Genomic DNA, 27,428 nt, shown 5'->3' on the forward strand with positions numbered 1-27,428 from the left:
CACATTTGCAAAAATCTACATTTATGTTTTAATTCCCAACACAAAGATTGAGAATAACTGTGACTGCTAGTTTGATTATTAATGGGGGAAGGGAGGGAAGGTTGGGCAGGAAGGAGAAGGCAGGCAGGCCCTGCAAGGAGTATCCTTACTATGACCATGAATAATTCATTCAGTTTCTTACATATGCATTAAGAGGATGGGATTTCAGTTTAAAGGACCTTCTCCCGGTTAGTGAAAGAAGCAGACTATGTTCAGTTTTATTATGGACCAAAAATGTGACTGTTGCTTTCTATTTTTCTGATAGAGACGGTTAGGTTTTCTGATATTACTCCATTTTCCCCAGACCCATTCAGAGGAGGAACTGCAGTCTTTTAATTAGAATGCAAAGAAAGATAAGGTTGATATAAACCATCTAGTCCCTTCTCCCCACCACCTCTTCCCAACCCAGACCTCCCCCATCTGTTTAGTGGAAGATGGGTACCATGGCCTCGAGGTGAGCTGTGTCAATATTCCCGTATTTATCCACCTCCACAGGCTGAATCTTCATGCCTGCCATGTGAGCACTTGCGGGATTGGTCCCATGTGCTGATTTTGGAATGAGGCAAACCTTAGGAATGGAATGACAGGAAGGAGAAAAAATCATCACCAGACTATTCACAGCAGAAAAGTCCTACAAATGCTTGGAACACAGATTAAATAGGCACCACATGCTTTATTTAAACTGATCACTAATGCCTTAAAATCTGCTACAATTTCAATATTACTATAGTGTAAAACAATGTCCAAAAGAGGAGTTTGCATCTGAATCCACAAATATTGCTCTTTAAAGACTCCTGAAATATTAATTAGTACTCTGCTCCCTTATCTCAGCATACCAAAAACCAGACCCAGGCTTATTGTGACCTTGTCACAGTTATAATATGTAGAAAGCATCATATAAGAACATGAAGTTGGAAGTTAAACTCTAGAACCCAAGTGCCCAAATCACAGTTTCAGTGCTCTGCTTGGCTTTGCTGAGATTCAGGAAGAGATGATAATGGTAGACATAATTCCAAGGCCTTCCAGTGCTAATACCTCAGTCACCATTTACTGGATGCTTATTCTGTGCACTGGACTGTTCGTTGCCACAAGAATCATAAGGTGAGCATGAAAGCATGTCGTGTATTCACGGACAATGCTGGCAAATGTATAAACAGGTGCCACAGGAACTCAGAATAGGGATGTCACTTCAAGTGGAAGAGGTAAAGGGAAAGGATTTCCAGAGCTAGAGCCTAAGCTAGCCTTTAAAGATGAGTTGAATTCTTACAGAAGGTGGATGGTGGGTACAATTTTAGAATGCCCAGATTTAAATCATTTTCATTTCCTCCTACAAATCACGTGAACAAGCAAACACACATGCTGGGGTAGATGTGATGATGCTGTGCTACAGGAAAGTGCATCACAGAGTTTTTCCCAACGGAAAGCAACAGAGAAGCAATGACCACCCTGAAAATAATCCTCCTTTTTTTAAATACCAGGACCAATACTGCAACCCCTCGAAGAGAAATGGATGGGCATTATAGTAATGGATTTATGAAGGGGAAACTTTGCTTACAGCTGTTTCCTCAAAAACAGCAAAGTTGTCTACTGAAGAAAAACACACGTGTACACAAAGGCAAACTGTCACTCTTCTGTTGACAGAAAGTTGGTGCCTCTTTTGAATGGTTATTGGTCTCATGCTGGTTATGCAGTGTGTCCTCAAATCCTTTTTCTAGGTTAAATGCTTCCCTATTGTATTGACTCTTTAATTTCTCAGAACCAAAGTCCCTTGTCCTTTCCCATAAATTATTTTTATTCTACCACAGGATCTTTGGATAAAAGGACCCCTTCTGGGCAGAACATTGATTAAGAAGGAAAAAGCAAATATTAAAAATGTATATAGTCAACTATACCCAAATTAAAAAATTTTTGAATGAATATAAAATATTGGTTAAAGGCCTAAATTAAGAATTTGTACCAGGGAAGTTCTGCTGAAATAAAAACATTCAAGGTAAAAATGTCAACTATCCTGTGGTACACTGAATAATGGGCCGCTCAAAATGCCCAACCCTGATCCCCAGAATCTATGGATGTTACCTTATGGCAAAACAGACTTTGTAACTGTGATTAAATCAGGCTCTTCAGATAAGAAATTATGGATCTTGAAATCTGGATTATCAGTTGGGCCCTAAATATATTCCCCAGTATTCTGAGCAGAGGGAGGCAGAAGGAGGTTTGACTACAAAGGAAGTAGAAAATTTCATGAATGAACAAGAGGATGGAGTGATGGCAGGAAGGGCCCCAGCCAAGGAACGCAGAAGGCCTCAGAGAGGCAGAGAAACAGATTCTCTCCTGGATCCTCCAGAAGGAGGCAGCCTTGCCAACACCTTGACTGTAGCCGAGAGAAATCCAATTTTAGACTCCTGGACTCCATAACTGAGAAAATAATTTTTTGTTTTGTCAAGCCACTAAGTTTGTGAGAATTTGTTACGGCAGCCACAGGAAAGTAATACATACCCTGACGTAAGGCATCAGAAAGAAAAACGTCTCAGTGGTTTTGTCAATGACTCATTTATAGGTTGCTGTTACACATTTCTGGTTTTCTATGTGGAAATAGGAAATTTTATTTAATAATTTTTTGGGAAATTTTTAATGGTAATTTTTCCTCACTTTAAAATTGTGGGGTCACAAGGGACATGGAAATAACAGGACCCAGATTTGGTGCTTTAGTTTATCTAAAATAATCCTCTTTGGTGCATTTATGCCCATTTAGATGGATGCTCTGTTTTTCCAACTCCGCAATGTACCTGGTGTAGACCCAACCCATACCTCATCCTCCAACACTTGCTGAATGAGTGAGGGATTAAGGAGCAGTGTTCCTTTGCAAGGGAAATAAATTTCTTACCACTAATAAAATCTAACAACCAAAGGCTACTACTTCATCTCAGGCAGTTGGGAAGAGAAAAATACTTCCATACACGTTCGGCGGGGGGTGCGGTGGTGGTTTTTGGTGTTTTCTAAGGGTTAATGTTTCCCCTTTGTATAAGAATCTCATCTCTGATCAGCAAATCTGAGTTAATATTTGACTAGCAAATTGAATTATTAATTATAAAGGGTTTCAGATAGTGCCTGGTAAGTATTTGTTAAATAAATTTATATTCTCCCAAATTAAACTGGTAAATCAGGAACTTGGCTGTTGCACTTTAGGAACCTCTGAAATTTAACCTAAGAGCAGACGTGAAAATAACTGCCCAAAACAGCTTGAAATAAGAACTATCAGGAACCCGGGAGGTTCTGAAGCACATGATTTCCCCACACTCCTTTTCAAAAAAGGATATATTTTACTGGATTCCATTAGAGTCTATTGTGCAGTAGCAGCTGCCTTGGACTTCTCTGATGTGGAAAAATCCTCCCTGATTATTTGAGCAATAAGTCATTTTCTTCTTCTCCAACTGAAAACACTGCTTTAAATAAAATCTTTAATCTAGAAAGGATGCCAACATTTCCAAACTTAAGAATTCTGTATTTCTACAAGCTCGGGGGCTGGGCAGCCTTCCCTGCCTCTCCCTCCCAAAACTGCTGCATCAAGTTCCCCCGTCCTTCAGAATAGAACAAGGACACGTGGTGATAGCAGTGTGGACAACAGTGAGAGAAGAAACATCACACACAGGGGGATAGACAGAGAAGGGAGGACTGAAAAACACAGAGAGGGAAAATGGGCAAGAAAGGGTCCGGGAGTCAGAGAAGAACTCTGCCCAGGTGCAATCAAAAGTTCTTTCATCCCTTCTCCTTGACCTTTCCGGTTTGGTCCCCAACTCCTGGACATTCACAGATATTTCCTGGTGTCACACTGGTGAACTAGGAAACAATGAGGGATGGGAAGCATCACGGAGTAGACGGAACCTGGGTGTTAGCTGGCCCTTTGTTATTAGCTCATCTCCAGCCTTCCATAAGCACCACATTGTAGATCTCGAGGTCTCTCTACAAAGCCTCTGGGCAGGAGAGGGGTGAGGCAAAGGAGGTAACATGGTCACACAGGATGAACGGATCCCTTCCCAGTCTTCCCAGACACCTTGTGGTTAACGAGGATAACAAGGAGGCATTCCAGTGGCTACCTCAACATGAGGAAGCCAGAGAGGAAAAACAGAAGGGGACTTTTACTGTCAGTCACCTGGTGTCCTTTCCCTGGGCAACGAGAGCTTCAGTGTTTCCTTTCTGATGCTAAAGAATAATTCTAGTTCTAAACTAACCCTTCCTTAGAAAATTAAAAATTTCAGGGCGTCGGGGTGGCTCAGGCTTAAGGTTAAGCGTCTGCCTTCGGCTCAGGTCATAATCCCAGGGTCCTGGGATCGAGTCCCATGTTGGGCTCCCTGCTTCTCCCTCTCCCACTCCCTCTGCTTGTGTTCCCTCTCTGTCTCTCTGTCAAATAAATAAATAAAATCATTTGAAAAAAAAGAAAGAAAGGAAATGAAAGAATTCAAAACTACTAGAAAACCCAAGTGAAAAAAACCAAGTTGGTGTGTCAGGGACTGTGTCTATCTTAGTTATGACTTGATTTAACTCTGGACTGGCACACATAGTACCTTTTTTTTTTTTTTTTAAGATTTTATTTATTTGAGAGATAGAGAATGAGAGAGAGACAGCACATGAGACAGGGGAGGGTCAGAGGGAGAAGCAGGCTCCCTGCTGAGCAGGGAGCCCGATGCGGGACTCGATCCAGGGACTCCAGGATCATGACCTGAGCTGAAGGCAGTCGCTTAACCAACTGAGCCACCCAGGTGCCCCACATAGTACCTTGTATATGACCAGTATTGAATAATTACTCAATTAATGAATGTCCTCTTTTTCAAAATTCTTTGAAAATCAGTTCGACTGCCCAACTAAGTTAAAGACCTGGGAAAACACACCTGTGGAATCAGGATAAATAAACAGGAGAAGGAGGAAGAAAATGTTCTTTTTTTTCCCCTCCTTTTTTTTGAAAGGGAAGTAAAACAGTTTTTAGATTCTTTATTGCAAAATACAGGCAACTACCCATAAATAATCTAGTATTAATAACACCAGAAATGGACTGAGACTGGGCCACCACCTATGTACCCCACTTACTTGGGCAGCCAGAACGAGCCTGGCACCCTTTTCTCTAACTCTCCTGGGATGGGCAGTCACTTTTGTCCTGCTCCCAACCCCTACCCACTGTCCCCTCTAAGAACTCCATGTCTAATCAAACCATACTGGCTCATAGTTTGAATCATCTAAAAAATGACTAAGGCTTTTTATTCCCAAACGGCCACTCCCTGATATACATGAGTTGTTGTGTCATTTCTTTGAGGATAAATGAGGGGGCACAAGCCAGTCTGGAAAATCTGTGAAGTCCCAGAAATGGAGGTGGAATGGGGCTGAGTCTGGTAAATATCTAAGTTCCTGTCTTGTTTTGTTTCACTGTGAAATTTGCAGGATTTTCATCCAGAGGGAACCAGGGAACAGTGTAGCTGCCCCCCCCCGGCTCCCAGTGCTCAGGGGTGTCACTGCTAACCACGCCCCGCCCTACGTGCCACATGTAGATCCCAGGGAGCTAGCAGGGGCATGGCCAGGACATGTCTGCAGCCAGAAGATGTCGGCAGTCGGGGAGTCTCTACAGTGGCCAGGCCCACACTCACACCCTAAACTTCTCAGGCCTTCGCAGAAAGACGTGGAAACCATCAGTTGTTTAGAGTGAGTTGCCAATGTCATAGCATGGTTTAAAACACAAAAAAAGTAAAAGCTCCAAAAAATACTGACTGTTCTCTCTCTTCCCTTAGTCCTATAATTTGTTTACTGAATTGGCAAAAAGCCCCAATTCAGAGGTTTTACTTTTACATGAAAGCTTTTCTCAGTGCTCTAGAAAATAGCATCCATATTCTTGAATCCCACTCTATCATTCAGGCTCCAAGTGCTCTCCTCCCCTCCAGAAGGAAGACCTGGAAGGACAAGGCCAAGGCTCATCACTGGGTGGCTTGGATCTCTGCCCTTGACTTCCTGCAAAGGCGTTGGCCATTCCACAAGGTAGCCCCGGTGCTCACTGCACTTGGAGATGCCTTCCTCTGTGTGAGTGGGACTGGTTAATCAATTGATCCTACTAAAGGAAATTCTTCATATCCACACTGGATGTTTGTATTGGCCTGTTCACTGCCAAGCCTGCCTGTGGAGCGCCATGAGAATGGGCAAGGAAAGCCATTTTATTTGGGTGCTTGCGTTATCCAATTTGACCTCCTTTCCACAGTTCAGCTTATGAGACCTCAGCAGGAATTTGTAAGTGTGCTTACACAAGGCTCTGTGTATATGAATATATGTCTTTTTTCCCCTTCTAATATAACAAAAGAACAGCTACCTTCTGATATTAAGAATTTGGCATATACTTACAACTTGCGCTCTGATTTTTGGCCTGACTTCCGTTTGGAAATGGTGAAATTAGAGAAAGTGAAAGTGTGTGTGGGGGGGGTCTTGTCTGAGGAACAAACCACGTGGGCACAGGCAGCGAGGGCAGGTGCTTACCACCTGGTGTGAATGAGTCTCGCTGCGCTTTGTTACTTCTCCATAAATGGGGAATGACCCTCAGATATCACGGAATCTGTGGAATGCCTGCTAGAACATTTCTCGAACATCACAGAATCCGTGGAATGCCTGCAAGAACGTTTCTTGAACGTCAAAGCAGTCCTTTTTGTTTCTCTATACTTATGAACAGTTTGCCGTCAAGTGTGCTTTCTTCTGCTAGAGCAGGGTCAGAAAACTGCAACCTACAGGCCAACACTGTACCAATCCACTACTGTTTTTATATGACTTGTGAGTTAATTTAAAAGGTTGAAAAAAAATCCACATTATTTCCTGACATATGAGAATTATGGGACATTCAAATTTCGGTCTCCATAAATAAAGGTTTACTAGAATACAGCCATTGGAAAAAAAAAAAAAAGAAGAACTCCATGTCTACAGCTCAGTGGAAGTTCTAGCTTACTGTTGCTCATCACCAAAATGAAGACCTCAGAAACATAGTCTCTTTTACCACACTTGGAAGCCTAGGTCAGATAACTGCTAGAAGCACTGCCTCTGGGGATTAGTGGAGTCCAGTCAAGACCATTAGCACGTCTGCTGGTCCCTACAGAGGCCCCAAGAGCAGTTTGGACCCTGGAGACTAGACTCTCATACCCAAAGCAAAAACTGAAGCAGAACCATGAACTCTGCTCCATGTCTTCTTTTGCTGCTTAGAGATGACAATTCTCAATAGGGAATTTACTTATCCAGTAAATATTTTATTAAACATTTATTTATGGGGTGCCTGGGTGGCTCAGTCAGTTAAGTTTCAGCTCGGGTCGTGATCTTGGGTTCGTGGGATTGAGCCCCACGTCCAGTTCCGCGCTGGGCATGGAACCTCCTCAGGATTCTCTCTCTCCCTCTCCCTCTACTTTTTTAAAGTAACGTCTACACCCAACGTGGGGCTCGAACTCATGACCCTGAGATTAAGAGTCACATGGTCTGGGATGCCTGGGTGGCTGGTTAAGCATCTGCCTTCTGCTCATGTCATGCATAGGGCTCCCTGCTCAGCGGGGAGCCTGCTTCTCCCTCTCCCACTCCCCCTGCTTGTGTTCCCTCTCTGTCTCTCTGTCAAATAAATAAATAAAATCTTAAAAAAAAAAAAAAAAGAGTCACGTGCTCCACCAACTGAGCCAGCCAGGCACCCCTCAATAAAAATTTTTTGAGCATACAGAAACGAGAACTGTGCCTAGTCACAGTAGGAGTTACAGAACAGTTAAAGGTTGGTCTCTGCCCTTTGTCCAGGCCTAAGACCTGGAATTGTAACATTCCTGTCCTTTCCTTCCTTTGCTCCCAGGAGAGTTAGAGAAAAGGGTTCCAGGCTCGTTCTGGCTGCCCAAGTAAGTGGGGTACAGTAGGTGGTGGCCCAATCTCAGTCCATTTCTGGTTTTATTAAAACTACAAGATTATTTACGGCTAGTTGCCTGTATTTTATAATGAGCAATCTAAAAACTGGCTGACTTTTACACACTGGGTTTGAGCAAATGTTTTCTCTTAAAATGGTCCAGTGAAATGTCTTGGGGACAAGGACCGTAATGGCCAGTTCAAAGAAATCTGTCTCTTGATTATATGTTCCCTAGCTACTTACAAGAAGGCTTAGAAGGAGAGAGTTGGACCCACTGCCACCCGGTGGTGAGCACCCACCACCTGTCCATACTCACTGTCCTGTGTCCCTCTCCTTTCCCGTCGAAGTAAGCTCGGATGGTGGCCAGCCCAGCATATTCCCCCTGGGCTCCGCTGCAAAGATAAGAAGAGCATCAGGGCTTTGGGCCTCTTTACTTTCATTTACTCATTCAATATTCTTTGGGCATGGGCGGCATGTTCACCAACATGTGACCCAAACACACTACCTGACACCATGGAAAGCTCACCAAGGATCGCTGCACCAGCCTATAAGTTCTTGAACAACCACAGAATGGCACTTGGTCTTGGTACTAAAGCTCACCCACTGCTACTCAGAGATGAGCCTTTCAAGCCTTGCTCAGGACAATGCACCTAAGAATTCATTTCTATTACAGAAAATTTCAAAATTATACAAAAACAGAAGAATATAAGGAGCTGCCATGTACCTATCACCCAGCTTTAACAATTCTCAGATATGGTCAATCTTTTTCCAACCATATCCCTCACTAGCCCCCTCACTCTGAACTAGATTATTATTTAGGTAGGCTCCATGACCAACCTTGGGCTTGAACTCACAATCCTGAGATCAAGAGTTGCATGCTCTTCGGACTAAGCCAGCCAGGCCCCCTGAACTGTTATTTTGAGGTAAAACTCAAGCATCATTATCATTTTATCAATTCAAACTTCAGTGTGTATCTTTCAAAGATAACAATTATTTTTTAAAATACAGCTACAGGGGCATCTGTGTTGGGCAGTCAGTTGGGCATCCAACTCTTGGTTTCGGCTCAGGTCTCATCTCAGGGTTGTGAGATCAAGCCCCACATTGGGCTTCATGCTCAGCATGGAGTCCGCTTGGGTTTCTCTCTTCCTCTCCCTCCCTCTCCCTCTGCCCCTCCCCTCCACATGTGCGTGCGTGCACACGCTCTCTCACTTTTTTCTCTAAAATAAAGGAGGGAAGGGGCGCCTGGGTGGCTCAGTTGTTAAGTGTCTGCCTTTGGCTCAGGTCATGATCCCAGAGTCCTGGGATCGAGCCCCGCATCGGACTCCCTGCTCGGTGGGAAGCCTGCTTCTCCCTCTCCCACTCCCCCTGCTTGTGTTCCTGCTCTCGCTCTCTCTCTCTCTGTCAAATAAATAAATAAAATCTTTAAAGATTAAAATAAAATAAAGGAGCGCAGACTGATGAATCACTGACCTCTACCTCTGAAACTAATAATACATTATACATTAATTGAATTTAAATTAAAAAAATAAAAATAAAATAAATAAAATCTTTTTAAAATATATATATGTAACTACGATTATTATACCTAAAACCACAATTTCTCAATACCACCACATTTTTAGTCAATGATCAGATTACCCCCAAAGGAACTATGCACTTTGAATGTGGCAACATTCCCATTAGTCTCTTGGGTGAGCTTTCCCAGGCCCCACATGCACGTGGCTGCTAGAGGCTGGCCATACCCAACTAAGCAGTCCTTGAAGGCACCACTTTTAAAGCACACTTAATGACTAACAGTCCAGTGAGCGATGCTGAGTCAATTCATAAACTGTTACTTAACGTTTTCAGTAATCTCTGCAGGAAGGAAAGGGAAGTGAGTAATAGGTTTCTAAATCCCATTCAAAATGCGTATTTCCTCTATTTCGCAAAATTACACCATTCTTTAACTCTGGAGAAGGCCCAGTGGTTTTGGCATTCATCCTTTCTAATCACCCCCATAATATTGAGATCATACTCTAAAAGCACACGGTTTAACAACAAACTAGATAAACTTCTATTTCTAAACCAAAAGCTAAAATTTTGAGCACTGGAATTTTTTTCGAGAGAACACTAGGATCGAACAGTTGGATTTGAAATGTTTGCAAACTGTTGTGGGGACACTGATATCTGGTGTCAGGAGATAGCAGAAATGAGGACTTAGGAGAGGACAGAGAACAGGGTAGCATCTGGGGGTGAAGGGCTTGGAGTGTGGCTGGAGAAAGAGAAGGAAAATGGTGATTTGCAGAGCAATGAAATAGGGTAGATGAGCGAAGTAACAGTAATAAGTATAAACTGCTTCATTAATTAAGCACTTCCTATTTACCAGGCATGCTGCACAGAATAAGCACAGGGAAACAGTAGCCCTTGTTGTGGTGGTCGCCACCAAGCATTTTTCATCATCCTATTTAATCCTCCCAATACGCCCATGAGGTAGGTACCATTGCCCCCATTTTGCACGAAAAGAAACTGAGGTCTGAGTATTACATGCCCAAATGGCCAACAGTGGCAGATTTTAGACTTCAGTACAAGTTGGCCTCTCAAGGAGGCTCATGCTTCCCATGTAAGCCGTGCTGCTCCTCTGAGCATGCTGTGCTCCCCAAAGGAGTCAGAGCTGTGGTTTTCCTTCACAGAACCCTTGTCTGACTGAGAGAACGAGGAGGTTTAGCTACACATAAAAGAAGACCTGTCCCTGTAAGACCTGGGGCATGCAGTCCCTTATCGCTTACACTGAGTGAGCTCTGCCTCTGCTCTCTTCTAGGGAGTGAGGCAGACGCCGGTCTCCCATTTTCCAGGTTTTGGAAAAATAGTTGTAGTTCACATGATGTTTTTATTTTGGGAGCAGAAAAATGAATATGCTTCAGCAAACCACCCACATCACTAGCTACTTAGCCTCTCTGTGCCTCTGCATTCTCATCTCTAAAATAGGGATAATAAATTGCACCCATATGCACTCATAGCATTTTGCTCACTCTTCTGTTAATACACTCCTATACATGCACTGTACATGGAAAAGGATTATAGAACTCATATTTACTTTGTGTGCCTGTCTTGTCTCAGAATGTAAGCTCTGAGAGTAGGTCCTAGGTCTCAGAATGTATAGAACAGTACTCTGCATGGAGTAGATCTGCAATAACTGCTGAGCAAATTTGTTCAAAATTGAGTTACCATCTCCAGCCCAGGCAGTCAACATTGTCATCCTTTCCCCCATGGAAAGGAGCCTCAACTAATGGCCCGGTGTTTTTCTCACAACTTCTGCTCATCTTGTTTTGTTGGAAAGCCAAACAAAGTGCTCAGACCAGGAATGAAAGAATCTGGAACTATGAGCCCGTAATCCAAGAGAAAGGAAATATGCTAAAGATTTGATAAAAAATGCTGGATGCGGCACCTCGAAAAGTGCAAAAGGTATGTTCTAAAGGCCACATAAGCCTTATTACTGGGGTTCTATTAAAATAAAGGGAATTATGAGCGCCACCTGTTGGTGGAAAATTATTATGAAAAATAACTGCTTGGCTCCATAACCCCGATTGAGAGTCTATCAGAGAACTAACTACTCACGTGGAGTAGCAGCAAGGATAGTGGTTTTCTGACATCTATTTAAATTGAAGTCGTTGGTGGCCTGGACCTGCAGAGCTGGCCACAGAAAGAAGGACACCAGTGGGCGGGGAGCCTCAGCCCCACAGAAGTGCTAAGTGAGCATACGCTTCAACTGTCTTAGAAAAACAAAATCCTCCAGTCTTGGCATTTATTCAGGCTGCTGAAAGAACTGCTACATATTATACTGCTTAACACAGAATGAGTGAACTCCAGCGATGACTTCCTCCAGAACCCAGACTCACTCTATGGACTAGAAGAAGCTAGAACAAGAGCAATGTGCCACAAGGTGAAGATAAGATGGAGTTGATGGGGTTCCACAGTTTTGTAATGACTTAACGTAGACTCTATTAGTATCAGTGTAGCATCCTAAGTACAATTTCAGGCAGCTACTCAATGTGAATTTATTTGAAGATGACATAACAGGGCCAGGGTGATAGTTCAGCTCTTTTGCCAAGACAAAACAAGAGTTTAAGGACACAATAAACGTCAAAGATGTTTATCACTTTAGCTTTACCTCTGCTAAGAACCCTGGGCAAAAAGGTTGGGATTTAGAAATACTACAGCTTAGTTCTACCTGGAAGGGTTACATTTTTACATCTTTGGAACAAATTTTTATTGTGCCATTACACAAGATCAATCCCAAGGGACAGTTAGAGACTTCTGCTGTATGTTACAAATACGATAGCAGATGATCTCTGTGATGAAGACGACTTAGAGAGGACTGTAAAGAACATGCATGGCCAGTGGTCACAGGTGGAAAGCACTTCCTAAGCATAAAACTAAAGATGGATTAAGATTATGAATGAATTGCATCCTGTAAAGAAGGCATTTTGGTCAGTTACTGTGTACATTTATCACTGATCACAGAAGTAATCTTTGACCAGTCATGAAAAAAACTCTTCAATCTGCTGAAAGAATATGGTGACTGACTTCACAGACACCAAAGAAATTCCTCAGAAGTTGGCTGCTTTGGAATATTTAGAGACAGATTATCATAGCTGCTCTTTTTAAAAGAAATATTTCTTCATGGTTTTTATACTTATATATAGAACACATTTTACAAGACTGCAGAATGTTATAATTCACGATTTAAGGTGACCCCCAGAGGTCACCAAAAGTCCTGCTGAATTATACTGCAATTGTACTAAGAAAACAGTATTTGTGTTCTCTACTAGGATACTGTATTTATACAAATCAAAAGCAGCTAAAAATGTGCCCTCAAGAATTCTTAATCTCAGGAAACAAACTGAGGGTTGCTGGAGTGGGGGGTGGGGTGGGAGGGATGGGGTGACTGGGTGATGGACACTGGGGAGGGTATGTGTTCTGGTAAGCGCTGTGAATTGTGCAAGACTGTTGAATCTCAGATCTGTACCTCTGAAACAAATAATGCAATATATGTTAAGAAAGAAAAAAAGAAGAAGAAGAATGTAGCAGCAGGGGAAGAATGAAGGGGGGGAAATCGGAGGGGGAGAAGAACCATGAGAGACGATGGACTCTGAAAAACAAACTGAGGGTTCTAGAGGGGAGGGGGGTGGGAGGATGGGTTAGCCTGGTGATGGGTATTGAGGAGGGCACGTTCTGCATGGAGCACTGGGTGTTATGCACAAACAATGAATCATGGAACACTATATCTAAAACTAATGATGTAATGTATGGGGATTAACATAACAATAAAAAAATTTAAAAAAAAATGTGCCCTCAAGAAAATGATCATGTTATGGATCCTACCATTTTAAAATTTTGGTGCCAGTAATTTAAGATTTATACATTTTTTTTTTAAATTATCAAGTATCTAGATTTACCAGATCTATTCTTGTTTTAATTTTCCTCTAGATATTCTTATGGAAATAATTTTATATTTTTAACCCCATTATTATATTTTGCACACTGATGGCCACATTTAGTGTGTGACTTAAGAGAAGTTCTCTTTTATGCTGTTTATAAGTCAGTGGGCCTATTCTATTTCTTTTTAAAGATTTATTTATTGGGACACCCGGGTGGCTCGGTCAGTTAAGCATCTGCCTTCAGCTCAGGTCATGATCCAGAGCCCCATATCAGGCTACTTGCTCAGCGGGGAGCCTGCTTTTTCCCTCTGCCTTCAGTTCCCTCTGCTTGTGCTCTGTTTCTCTCTCTCTCTCAAATAAATAAATGAAACTTTAAAAAAAGAAAAAATAAAGATTTATTTGCAAGAGAGAGAGAAAGTGGGAGAGGGGAAGAGGGAGAGAATCTCAAGCCTACTTCCCACTGAGCACAGAGCCCGACACAGGGCTCAATCTCATGACCCTGAGTTCATGACCTGAGCCAAAACCAAAAGTTGGAGGCTTGACCATCTGTGCCACCCGGGCACCTGCGGCCTATTTTATTTTTAATAATAGTTGCATTTCCTGAGAAGTTTCTTTTGGTATTTTTTTAATTATTACATTTAAAAAGACATTCTTCATGAGAAATCATTCTTTTATGAATAAATTGTACATTTAAATATGAAGTGCATTGTTTCCCTTTAACCATCTATATACTATCTAACAACTAGCATCTAGCCCATTGTATACATTGCAACATATGGAAGCTAAAATATATATATCATTATCCAATAAAACCAAGATTTCTGTAGATATAAACAAGTTTATTTGAAAATTTATATGCAAGGCAAAGTAACTAGAATAGCTACACTTTGAAAAAGAAGAAAGTGGGAGGAATCAGTCTATCTGATGCCAAGACTTATTATATACCTACAGGAATCAAGATTTGTGTTACTGGGGGACGGACAGACATGTAGATCAATGGGTTAGACTATAGAAACCAGAAATCAATTCACGTAAATAAGCCAAACTGATTCTTTACAAAGTTGCAAAAGCAAAGTGGTGGAGGAACAACAGCCTTTTCAACAAATAGTGCTGGAGCAGTCAGACACGCATAGGTCGACCCAAGGCTTTTACCTTTATACAAAAATTATCTCAAAATGGATTATGGATTTAAATGTAAAATACAGAGCTAGAAAACTTTTAGGAATAAACAGAAAAAAGTCTTTAGAATCTAGGACTAAGAAAAGAGTTCTCAGACTTGAAACCAAAAGCACAATTCATAAAAGGAAAATTGATAAATTACACTTCACCATAATTACTTTTGCTCTACGAAAGACCCACTAAAAGGACAAAAAGACAAGCTACAGAGTGGGAGAAAATATCTGCAAACTACGTATCAAATAAACAGTAAAGACATCAAAGACAGCCCAAGTAGAAAATGGTGCTGTGATGATCCAACGCATGAATGTGCTTAGAAATACTAAGGAAGGGTCGCCTGGGTGGCTCAGTCGGTTAAGCGCCTGCCTTTGGCTCAGGTCATGATCCCAGGGTCCTGAGATCAAGTCCCACATGGGGTTCCCTGCCCCACGAGAAGCCTGCTTCTCCCGCTCTCTCTGACTGCCACTCCCCCTGCTTGTGCACTACCCTCCCCCCTCTGTCTGACAAATAAATAAATAAATCTTAATACTAAGGAAGTCTTCCATTAGGATGCTGGAGATTTGCTGGGTATTCATTGTTGCTGTTTTCATGTGTATGTGGGAACGCACAGCCTTTTAGTCTCCTTACTAGTTAGGGGAATTTCCCATTTTGTGTGAGTCTGGGGAAAAGGCAGTGTCCTAAACCCCCTATAGAAGCGGGAAGGGACCAGACATTCCCAATCACTACTCATTAACAAAGTGTTGGACACGTGACCCACTCCCAGTCCATAGGATACTCCAGTAGCCTGGGACTTCATCAACCTGGAGAGAGTGACCCAAGGAATGGGACAGTCACAGATTTTCCAGTGGTAGTGGTGACTCTTCCCCTGGAGTAACCGTGATTTATTCTCTGCTGCCAGCCTCCCTTGGGTCTTGCCACCTAATTCATAGGTGGATTTAAGTTTATATTATATTATTATATTATATTATATTATATATTATAAAGTAATGCATTCATGTGATTTAAGAATTTATATCAGTAAAACAAGCAACCCCCTCCTATTCTTCCCAGTCTCACTCTCCAGAAGGAAACTGATTAATGATTTCTTGCTATCTATGTTTTGATGTTGGGCATTTTGATGTCAAACTCCCCTGATCCAAGAACTTCTTTATTTTAAAAATACCACCATCAAGTGCTCAGGAAGTGACCAAGTGATCCAAGTGAAATTAGCTAAGAAACTGACATGGTAAAACCGATCCCAGTAAGATGGTCAAAACAGCTACTGTGTCAAAATGACCCACTTTAATCCATGGCAACGTAGTAAGACACTCCCAGGGAAATAAGGTAAAAAAAAAAAAAAGGCACTGATTCCTATCTTATGAATGGAATAAACAGGATTAACTGACATTTTCCCAATACACACACCTTGGAAGCAATAGGATTTTAATCAGTCTAATGCTGTTGCTTACCTCAAGTACCCAAAAACTGCCTGGATCTTCTTCCAATGAGCATATAATAAAAACCTCTCAACATATTCTGGAATGTTCTTACCAATCTGTATCTAATTTGACATAAACTGAATTCTATACTTAACCTTCAATTTCTGGTCAAAAATATCTGAATAGATCCAGTTCTAACCATTCTGATATCTGAAGTGTACCTTAAAGCAGCAGTTCTCAAACTGAAGTTCCCAAACAAAGCATTAGCATCACCTGGAAACCTGATAGAAATACAAGTTCTCAAGTACTGAATCAGAAAATCCTGTGGGGGAACGCCTGGGTGGCTCAGTCGGTTAAGCATCTGCCTTCGGCTCAGGTCATGATCCCAGGGTCCTGGGATCGAGCCTGGTATCGGGCTCCTTGCTCAGTGGGAAGCCTGCTTCTCCCTCTACCTGCCGCTCCCCCTGCTTGTGCTCTTTTCTCCCTCTGACAAATAAAATCTTAAAAAAAAAAAAAAACTTGTGGGTGTGACCAAGTGTGAGATCCACTGCTCCAAGCCTTACAAACTGCAAAAATCAAAACATACTTTTGAGAGTTAAGAAAATTGGGGAAGGGGAGGTCTTCTCTTCACTGCATTCAATGTCCCCAAAGATGGCTCTCTTCATCCTTCACCCTTCTTTCTCTTCTTCCTGGCATTCTGAGTGCTTCTTTGGGAAATCAGTCTCTAATCAGAGGAGGGTCTCTACTGTCTGGCGTCCCAGCGTTCTCTGAGAGGTGGATTGTGGAGCTGCATCAGGCTCCATAGGAAAGCATTATCAGAGGTTACCAATGATAGGAGTCATGTTAGAGCTAATCAGTGCCATCAATCATGAGCTCAAGAAAGGTGGAGTGGGAGGGCGCCTGGGTGGCTCAGTTGGTTAAGCGACTGCCTTCGGCTCAGGTCATGATCCTGGAGTCCCGGGATCCAGTCCCGCATCGGGCTACCTGCTCAGCAGGGAGTCTGCTTCTCCCTCTCCCCCCTCTTGTGCTCGCTCTCTCTCACTCTCTCTCTCAAATAAATAAATAAAATCTTAAAAAAAAAAAAAAGGTGGAGTGGGAGGTAGCAACTATCAGGTGTTTGATTCTCCTTTCTGCATCTCCTGATAGGCACATGATGGTCGTGACTTAGTCTTCAAAGGGCACTTTCAAAGTTCAGTCCACTGGAAGATACTAGTCATCTAACTAAACTTTCCTCTGGTATTTGTTTAGGGCAACACACTCTGCAACCCAGTGATGCACATTAGAATCACCTGGGGAGGGTATTAAAAACCGTGATTCCTGAACTCCAACCTCCCCCCTCAGGAGATTCTGATGCAACTAGTTTGTGGGGTAGGGAGAGCATCAGTATTCTTCAGAGGCTCCCCAACTAATTCTAATAAGCAGCCAGGACTGTGAATGCCTGCAACCCCAGTGTTTTTCACAGTATAGTGGCCAAACCAGCATATTAACATCATCCTGAAATTTGTTAGAAATGCAAATACTCAGGCCCCAACCCAGCCTTACTGAATCAGAAACTCCGGTAGTGAAGCTTAGCAATTTAACAAGCCCCCCGGTGATTCTGCAGTACAATAAAGTTTGAGATCCATAGATTATGCCCTGTTTACACCTTTGTTTAAGAGCCTTCCAGGTGGAGATTCTGGGAAAGCAACTGACAGCTCTATCTACATTCATGATCGTAGTTTGCTGTTTTTTAAAGATGAAAACAACTTCCTTACTCTTATAAGCCAAGGGAGCTAATAATAATCCCGGCTTGTCTTTCACTTTAAATATCTGTGGAAGGTGTTAATTACTGTTTCTGTCTCCCTTAAACATTACATCATAATTCTAACCCAGCAATTCCTGGAGTGTATTTATGAGCTGTTGAATGATTTTAAGAGTGTCACACTATTATGGGGGAACAAGTCAAAGCAAGCCATGCTAGGCATAGTAGAAAATGGAAAGGTAATGAAATATTTGGGTATTTTCTTCAGCAAACTGGAAATGCTCTCCAGGTTTGTAGATGCAGCAAATAAATATGAGAAATGGGGACAAGTTTCTTGACATTTTTGTTTCAAGTCTTTTAGACACCTTTTTGGAATCTAACGGTCCCAGGAAATAGACCAAGTAAAAGTTCAGCTACATGAATGAAAGATTTCATGCCACAATTGATCATAATAAAATCCTTTATCAACCTTAATTATCAGTCATTCCTCAATTAAACCTCAATCAGATCAGTAACACAGCATTTGCTTTCTTGCTGTGTAGGAGAGAAACCTACATCATGACTGAGAAGCCGTTTGGAGGTCTCACATATTCTGGATGCTAACCTTTCCTTTGAGCTGCTGAATTCCCTTTCAGAAAAAGAATCCACTGAAGAGAAAGGTCCTGTGGCAGTGTATATCTAGGTAGGAACTATTAGAGAAAGACCAATAGCCTTCTGTGAGCATCATGTAGATCTCCGCTGGACCAGAAGATAGTATGGAAGGGCCCAGCAGCAAAGATGAGGTGGAGCCATCAGGGCCACATGCAGAACACTCAGGTTCATGCCTGAAAACTGTTCTCCTACACAGGCATCTTAGAACCAGAGAGTTGTGTTATGAGTGCACTTGGTGTTAAATATTCTATTCTGCAGAGCTTGGTTTCTTTGCCCACGGTACAAGACGTTCTCACTTTATGTTTGAGTACTGTGTCACTGCTAAGACTGAGGTAGTACATGGTTTGCCTCCAAACCCAGGCAAGTGTCGAAGCCAGCTTCATCATGCCATTAGGGGATGCAGAAATCCTCTGAGATCAGGAGACCCACCGTAGAGATGAATCTGCAAGCATCCTTACATTGTGTTTAATTGTTTCATAATATGCATGTTCCCCACAATAAAATTAACTTCTTTTTATATTACATACTAACATGTATCATGGTTAAAGTTTTTAGTAATCTAAAAAAGCGTTAAGGACAGGGAAGGGGAAAAATTAAAATTAAAAAATTAAAAAGGCCTAAAGACAAAAAGTATTGAAGTTCTACCACCTTAAGATAACTGTCCTTCTTTTCAGATACCTTTTCCCACCTATACCTCTGCATTGATACATAAATCAGTATGGCCATTCCTCAAAAAATTAAACAGAGTTACCATACATCCAGCAATGTCACATCTGAGTATATACCCAAAAGAATTAAAACCAGGGACTCAGGTATTTGTATACCAATGTTCATAGCAACATTATTCACAACAGCTAAAAGGTGGAAACAACCCAAGTGTCCATCAATGGGCAGAGATAAGCAAAATGTGGTCCACACATATACAAGGGAACATTATTCAGCCTTAAAAAGGAAATGTTGACACATGCTACAACATGGATAAAGACATTATGCTAAGTGAAATACACTAGATACAAAAAGACAAATATTATATAGTTCCACGTACATGACATAACTAGTAGTTGATTTAGTAGCAGCAGAAAATAAAATCACGGTTGCCAGAGACTGGGGTAAGAGAGAAATGAGGAGTTGTTGTTTAATTGATACAGAGCTTTGATCTGGGAAGATAAAAAAGTTCTGGAGATGGATGGTGCTGAAGCTTACAAAACAATGTGAATTCATGCTATTGAACTATACTCTTAAAAATGGTTAAAATGGTAAATTTTCATGTTATGTGTATTTTACCACAATAAAAAATTTTAGAGTTGCAAAATATTACTAATGCTACTTCCTAAAAATTTTGCCATATTTATCTTTTAAATATCATATAACAAAAAAGGAAAAGAAATTTTAGATGCAAAACTTTTTGGTGACTAGCCTCTAGAACTCTATAGACATACTGACCAACTCCAATTAGGTATAAATGAAAACACCAGGAAATAGTACCTTGATGATAATTGCGACTGCACCCCATATTTTAGAAGTAATTCTAAATTTCAGTGGCTGAGATGATACAGTAAATTCTCCCTCTGTACAGAATATTCAAGAAAACTTGTATTTCTTCTTACAATAAATATGAAGCCTACAACAATACCTTGGATTGGAGTGGTCACTAGCCAGCAGTAAATCATGATGAACTAACCAATAAACAGTTAGTCCTGTGGTAACTAATTATAATACTTAGAATATAGATTATGAGACCTGGATATATAATTCACGTGTGGAGAGATTAGCACAAATAAACCAAGAGGGTTTTAACAAGATAAAAACAAAATCCTTACACAGAGAATATATGGTGCATCCCTTCCTCTTTTTTTTTTAATTTTTTTATTGTTATGTTAATCCCCATATATTACATCAGTAGTTTTAGATATAGTGTTCCATGATTCATTGTTTGTGCATAACACCCAGTGCTCCATGCAGAACGTGCCCTCCTCAATACCCATCACCAGGCTAACCCATCCTCCCACCCCCCTCCCCTCTAGAACCCTCAGTTTGTTTTTCAGAGTCCATCGTCTCTCATGGTTCTTCTCCCCCTCCGATTTCCCCCCCTTCATTCTTCCCCTCCTGGTACATTCTTCTTCTTTTTTTCTTTCTTAACATATATTGCATTATTACATCCCTTCCTCCTTTCCCCAAACTTTAATAATCTCTGGAAGCATCGTCTCTCTATCTTCCCAACAAAAGAGTAGGGCATTTCCTCATCTGTCACAGCAGCCTCTGCTAAGAACCAGAAATATCCCTCAATAAGCCTCAACTTTGGGCGCAGCTCCTGTCACTTTCAAATCGGTTCTTGGCAATGAGTGTTATATCTGGGAATCTGTGAAGGTGGAGAAGGCATCACTGACAGAAACGACATCCTAATAACCATCTCCTTCCCTCCTACAAAACTGAGATGGAGTACTGAATCTCACTGCCAATCACATGAGTGAGGAGAGCAGGACAGAGAAAGAGCATTATCTGTAATAAGAAAAACAACAGAGAAACTTCTACGACAGTGGTTCTTACCCTCGCCTTCAAATTGGAATCACCTGGGAAGCTTTAACGACATACTCAAGCCTGTGTCCCTTCCCTCACCCCAGTCTTTCCCTATCAAGATTATAATTCAATCTGAGATTGTGATATGGACACCAGAACCTTTTTATAAACCCACCACATGACTCCAATTTCCAGCCAGGGTTGGGAACCATTGCTTTAAGGGAAGGCAAGCTTCCTCATCCTTAGGTCAGTCTTTCAGGACCCTGGCTGGGCCCTCAATGAGCTGCAAAAGCTAATGACTTAAGAGTTAAAATAGTCCTTAACAATTACTCTCCTATATGACACAGACGATGTAATCATAGTCCATCACTAGAGGGCGAAGTTTCTTCATCTTCAACATTTAATTAAGGTTTATTGCCTCAGATTAATAATTCACTAAGGTTCCTCTCTTCCTTTAAAAAGGGGGAGGGGCTTGATGATGATGTTTTAATGAAGGTATGAAGCCAGACTTTCATGAATGTCATTCCTTCCTATTTATAAAATCAGCATTTGAGAGGCTACTATTAAAAGAGCTCCGTGTCCTTTCATTTGCCATATGCCCCCATCTTAAAGGGTTTGTATTTTATAGGATATACTGTTTTCACAAAATGCATGACTTTGCTGTATAGCTTATGTTACCAAACAGGAGGTAGGGCTTGATTGTAGCTAAGATCTGATTACTTTCTGTTTCAGAGAGTGAGATGATAAATGTCCCAGTTTTAAAATCATTTGATTTTTGGGGCGCCTCGGTGGTACAGTTGCTTAAGCCTCCAACTCTTGATTTTGGCTCAGGTCATGATCTCAAGGTTGTGAGATCGAGCCCCCAGTCGGGCTTCTCGCTTGGCGGGGAGTCTGCTTGAAGATTCTCCCTCTGCCACTCCCCACCCTCAAATAAATAAATCTTTAAAAAAAATCATTTGATTTTTGTATCTTGAAGTCTACATTTCTAACAAGCTCCTGGGTGATGTCAATGCTGAGGCTGCTGGTGGAGAATTACACTTCTTGTGGAGAATCCCTCGGCAGAAACGCAACTCTTCTGAAGATAGTTAAATGTGAATTCATGCTGATGAAAGTGTTTGTCTATCCACCTATCTCTCTATTCCCATGAAGACAGATCACAAACCCAGTGGATTCCAAATTGGCTGTATATCAGAATCATTTGTTTGCTTCTTAAAAATATGGTTTCTTAGTCCTAAACCCTGGAGATTATGATCAGTAGGCCTAGAGTGGGACACAGACATTTGTATTTTTAACAAGCACCCAAGAAATGTTGCTAGAGCCATCTGCTTTTAAAAAAAGTCACTGTTTGGGGCGCCTGGGTGGCTCAGTCGGTTGCACGTCTGCCTTCAGCTCAGGTCATGATCCCAGGGTCCTGGGATCGAGCCCCACATCGGGCTCCATGCTCTTAGGGAAGCCTGCTTCTCCCTCTCCCACTCCCCCTGCTTATGTTCCCTTTCTCTGTCAAAAAATAAATTAAAAAAAAAATTTTTTTTTAAAGTCAACTGTTCTTCAGAGTTTTTACTTTACAGATAAAGAAACAGAGGCCAGAAGAGGAGCAGGGAAATTTCAAAGTTAGTGACAGCACAAACCAGGATCTAGGTTCTCCTGACCCTACAGGATTGAGATGTTGCTGCTTGTTAGGAGTTAACATGTGTACTTGATTCTAATTCTAATGCTATGTCATTGATGGATATAGTAACTAGTTTCCAAAGATGACCCACAATGAAACACAACTCTGGACATTCACACCCATGTGTTGTCCCCTCCTGCATTCAAACTGGGCTGGCCCTGTCACTTGCTTTAACAGCTAGAATGCTCTGGAAGTCATGCTGTGAAACTTCAGAGGCTGAGCCTTAAGGGGTTTTGTAGCTTCCACATTCTTCCATCATGGAACACTCCACTTTAAACCTAGACATCATTCCAGGACGAATGAAGCTCAAGCAACCACATGGAGAGGGCTACATGAATAAGAACCAAGGCCCAGGTCAACATCCTCAAGTGAGCTCCCAGCCAACAGCCCATCATTAACTTGCCATCTATGTGAATGTGGCTACTTATTGGATATTCTAGCCATCCACCCCAGCGGAGTTGAACTGTCTACTCAACTCTCAGAATGATACGAAATTGTCATTTCAAGCCTCAAAATTTTGGGGGTGGGTATTATACCACAAGAGATAGCTAAAAGACAGGAGAAGAAATCTCTTACCTGTTAGGCTGGAAGGAGATTCGGTCATAGCCCGTGAGTTCACATAAGTCTTTCTCAAGCTCTCGGAAAAGTTGCTGATACCCTTGAGCTTGGTCCAGAGGCACAAATGGGTGGATGTTTGCAAATTCTTTCCATGTGATAGGCTGAAGAGCAACAGGGGAGAAAACACATGCATATGTACAATTGTAATAGTAATAACAATAGTAAACTTTAATAATGATGATGATGATGAGTATAGCACTAGCTAGCACAAAGAGTATTTACTATGTGCCAGGCACTGTTTTAAGCACTTTAAATACATTAATTCATTAAATCTCACCACAATCTTACCAGGTAAGTACTATTACTGCCTTCATTTTATAAGTGGGTCAGAAAGGCCTAGAAAGGGAATTTACACAAAAATATAAACTTTTTCTATCTTTTCAGGAACAAAAAGTCCCCAAAATAGATTTATATCCATGAAACCCAGTGAGTTGTTTCACGTATGGTTTACTTGGACTCATACAGCACATGTATTTATTCTCAGAACAAGACAAAAACAAAAGCAAATGGGGAAAATGCTTCCAATCACAATATAAAGTGATTTCCTTTGTCTGATGTGATTTGTCATATCAGAATAACCCTATGGAAAAAAAGGAAGAAGATAGTTTTGCTAAAATGGATCCTAGCCTAGGAGAGATACTTACCAACCACAAGAGCAGGTTACACAACTCTTCTGTTGACACAAGAAATAAATGAAAACCTCCAGTCTCTACCCTTCTTGCACTGTGAATGGATTTCTAGAAAGAAGGCTTAAGGTTCTGAATTCTACTGAGCTTAACAGCTACAAGTTGATAAAAGCATTGCAGGTTTAAAGGGGGGAATAGGAGCGGCATGTGGCTGGCTTAGTCAGTAGACATGTGACTCTTGGTCTCAGGGTTGTGAGTTCAAGATTTTTAAGATTACTTAAAAATAAAATCTATACTAAAACAAATAAATAGGGGATAGGAAGGCATGAATCTATAAATAAATAAATAGGGGATAGGAAGGCATGAATATTATATATTTAATTATTTTAATTTAAATTCAATTAATTAACATATAGTATTAGTTTCAGATAATTTTACTCAAATTTAAATGATCAAGTTGCGATAAAATTGGGGTTTCTCCTAAGATTGTTGAACAGCAACATAAAGATGGGGGTGCCTGGGTAGCTCAGCTGGTTAAGCATCTGCCTTCGGTTCAGGTCATGATCTCAGGGTCCTGGGATTGAGCCCAGCATCAGGCTCCCTGCTCAGTGGGAAGCCTGCATCTCCTTTTCCCTCTGCCCTTCCCTGCCCACTCAAGCTCTCTCTCTATTTCACTCAAATAAATAAACAAAATCTTAAAAAAAAAAAAAAAGAATAGCAAGGTAAAGAATTATTCAGGTAGGTATTAAATCAGTCCCAGTAGCTTTCTCTAGTTATCTAATTATGTACAAGCTAGAACACTGCTCCTACTAAGTTCCCTCTTAAGAGAAGTGTCCTACTTACTGCGAGTTCAGATGAGCTGTTGAGCTTCATGGTACAGGACCCCTTTAAGAAGCATATCCAAAATGTATCACATTAATGATTTCCTCTTGACCCTCTGATTTCCCCACATGGCCACCCCTCCATCCCTCTTGCAGCATGTAGCTGCAACCCAAAGAGGTGAGACCAGGGTTGAGGTTAGAGGTAAGAATAAAGACAACAATTACCAGTGGAATCATGCTGTGAACAAGGGAAATGTCTTTGTTTTCCAATTTCTTCATATATCGCACAATATTTGTTTCTGAGTGATAGCTGTGAACACAAAACACATGATTTGGGGCATTATAATGGGATAAGAGTCCATATACATCCTCCTGAAATATAAGACACACAGATCTACCTTCAAAATACAGATCAAATTGAGCCATGGGCAACATGCCAACAAAGCATCAGAGGGAAAGGCATGGAACCCCCACGAACCTCAGGGGATGCAGTAGGACAAGAAGCTTCTGTGGGCAGGAGAGGAAGGTTGGGAAGAGGACTATGTTGAGTTCCTGGGTATGAACTTCAGCCTAGCAACCATGCATCCAAACCTCTCTTCCTGACAAGTGGGCTTAGGGATTACACTGCCAACGTGTATGCCAATCAGGAATGGAATCCTTATGGCCTTGGTTTATTAGTGAGCCATGGCTGAACCACAATAACCCAAGCCATATCATAGTTGGATCCAGAAGCCACTCTCTATGGGCACCTGGATGGCTAAGTCGGTTGAGCCTCCCACTCTTGGTTTTGGCTCAGGTCATGATCTCATGATGCGTCATGAGATTAAGCCCCATGTTGGGCTCCATGCTTAGTAGTAAGTCTGCTTGAGATTCTCTCCCTCTGCCCCTCCCCCAACTTGCACACTCTCACTTGCTCTCTCTCTCAAATAAATAAATCTTTAAAACAAAATTTTTTAAAAAGCAGCCACTCTCTATTGTACTCCCAAGCCACAGCACATAATGCATACAACCACACAAACCTGTTGAACACTTGATGTGTGAGGAAAGAGCTAGTTCTCTTGAAAGCAGTCCCCGGAATACCTCTCCGCTCCTCGCCCATGCTTTCAGCAACCAGCTCCTGTGTGGAGAGACCACAGACTAAACAGTGGAAAGCATGCCTGGAACGACATGTGGAGATCCAGGCTTCTGGCTGGCATGTACCCCGACAAAGCACTAGAGATCTACTACCACCGCCCAACCCCCTGGCATCTGGCATGGTGAGGTAACAGGTATCAGGAGTCATGAATTGGGCGGAGCACCATTTCTAAGTTCTACTGACCTTTGCCAGAAGAAAAGAGGAAAAATGACAATTTTTATTGCCACCCCCTCCCTGGCAAGACTTCTCCTGCATGTTCCTTGAGTAATGAAGCAAGTTACATTAAGTTATTTTAAAGGGCTATCAAAAAAGTTATGATGGGGGCGCCTGGGTGGCTCAGTCAGTTAAGCATCCAACTCTTGATTTTGGCTCAGGTCACAATCTCAGGGCCGTGGGATTGAGCCCTGCTTCTGGCTCCACACTCAGCGGGGAGTCTGCTTGAGATTCTCTCTTTCCCTCTCCTCTGACTCCCAACTCCATGCATGTGATTGCTCTCTCTCTCTCGAATAAATAAATATTTTTAAAAACCAGTTATGATGACAACACTCAAGTAAGTATTCTCACTTGACAGTGCTTTTATCTGTGAGAACAATTCTAATAAAATACATGTGCCAAGACCATTCAGTGGGCAAAAGGATAATCCCTTCAACAAACAATTGCTGAGAAAAGTGGATATCCAGACGTAAAAGAATGAAGTCAAACCCTTACCTTATACCATATACAAAAACTAACTCAAAGTGAACTAAGGACCTAAATTTAAAAGCCAAAAGTATAAAACTCTTAGAAGAAAACAGACACAAATCTGCATGATCTTGGATTTGGATTTTGTTTCTCAAATATGACACCAAAAGCACGAGTAACAAAAGAAAAAGTAAATAAAGTGGACTTCAATTAAAATTTAAAAACTTTTGCATATCAAAGGACACTATCAAGCATTGAGACAACCCACAGAATGGGAAAAAATGTTGCATATCATATCTGATAAGGGTTTAATATCCAGAATATATAAATGCATGGCTTGTTCCTCATGATAGTACAGCCATCTAGAGCCTTCAGTGGGTGCTCCATAAATATTCCTTAAATGCATGGAACCTGTGGTTAAATTTAATGCAGAGTTCTAGAGAGAAGATGGCTTATTCACTCCTATTTATTAAGGCTTAAAAAAGAACAGTGTGATATCTCTTTGATGATTTACAACTGTTATCTGGTACTGAAGTCCTCTTCTTAAAGAGTACATAGACGACCAGGATGGCACCGTTCAGCACACGGTCAGCACTCTGGAACCTATTTCTACTTGTATGGGAAACGTTTCCTTCCATTGATTCATTCAACAGTATTTACTGAGTGCTTCCTATGCACCAGGCCCTATAGAGTGTTGTGATTAACATCTTGCCACAGGTTTAGGTAGCTACTGACTGCTTCTCTGTCATCTTCATTCCACAGAACTATAACCTTTCCTCTCACATGGCCCTGCTAATTCGTTGCTTTAGAAACCAACTCAGTCACACTGAACTGCCCCAAGTTCACATTGCAATCTTTCTCCTCTAAGCCTTTATTGTTGCTTTTCCCAGTGTCTGGAACACCTCTGGCCCCATCCTCCTAGTTCTTCAATTGTGCCATCTTAGATTGGATAACTCCTACTCATCATTCAGAACTCAGCTTAGGACAATTTCTCTAAGTCTTGGTGAGAAGCTCCTCCTCTGTGCTCACAG

General features: G+C 41.5%; 1 protein-coding gene across 1 annotated transcript in view; it reads right to left on the minus strand.

Annotated features, from left to right (window-relative positions):
• GLDC (glycine decarboxylase) overlaps positions 1-27,428 on the minus strand; it is a 95,196-nt gene that overhangs the window by 21,917 nt on the left and 45,851 nt on the right. The window contains exons 12-17 of the mRNA XM_036065798.2: positions 25,601-25,698; positions 24,807-24,891; positions 24,604-24,645; positions 23,093-23,235; positions 8,244-8,319; positions 482-607 (exon numbers count right to left, since the gene is read on the minus strand). Coding sequence (XP_035921691.1) covers positions 482-607; positions 8,244-8,319; positions 23,093-23,235; positions 24,604-24,645; positions 24,807-24,891; positions 25,601-25,698 — 570 coding nt within the window. The remainder of the gene's footprint in view (positions 1-481; positions 608-8,243; positions 8,320-23,092; positions 23,236-24,603; positions 24,646-24,806; positions 24,892-25,600; positions 25,699-27,428) is intronic.

This window comes from Halichoerus grypus, chromosome 14 (genome assembly GCF_964656455.1).
Source record: "Halichoerus grypus chromosome 14, mHalGry1.hap1.1, whole genome shotgun sequence".
Classification (NCBI taxonomy): domain Eukaryota; kingdom Metazoa; phylum Chordata; class Mammalia; order Carnivora; family Phocidae; genus Halichoerus; species Halichoerus grypus.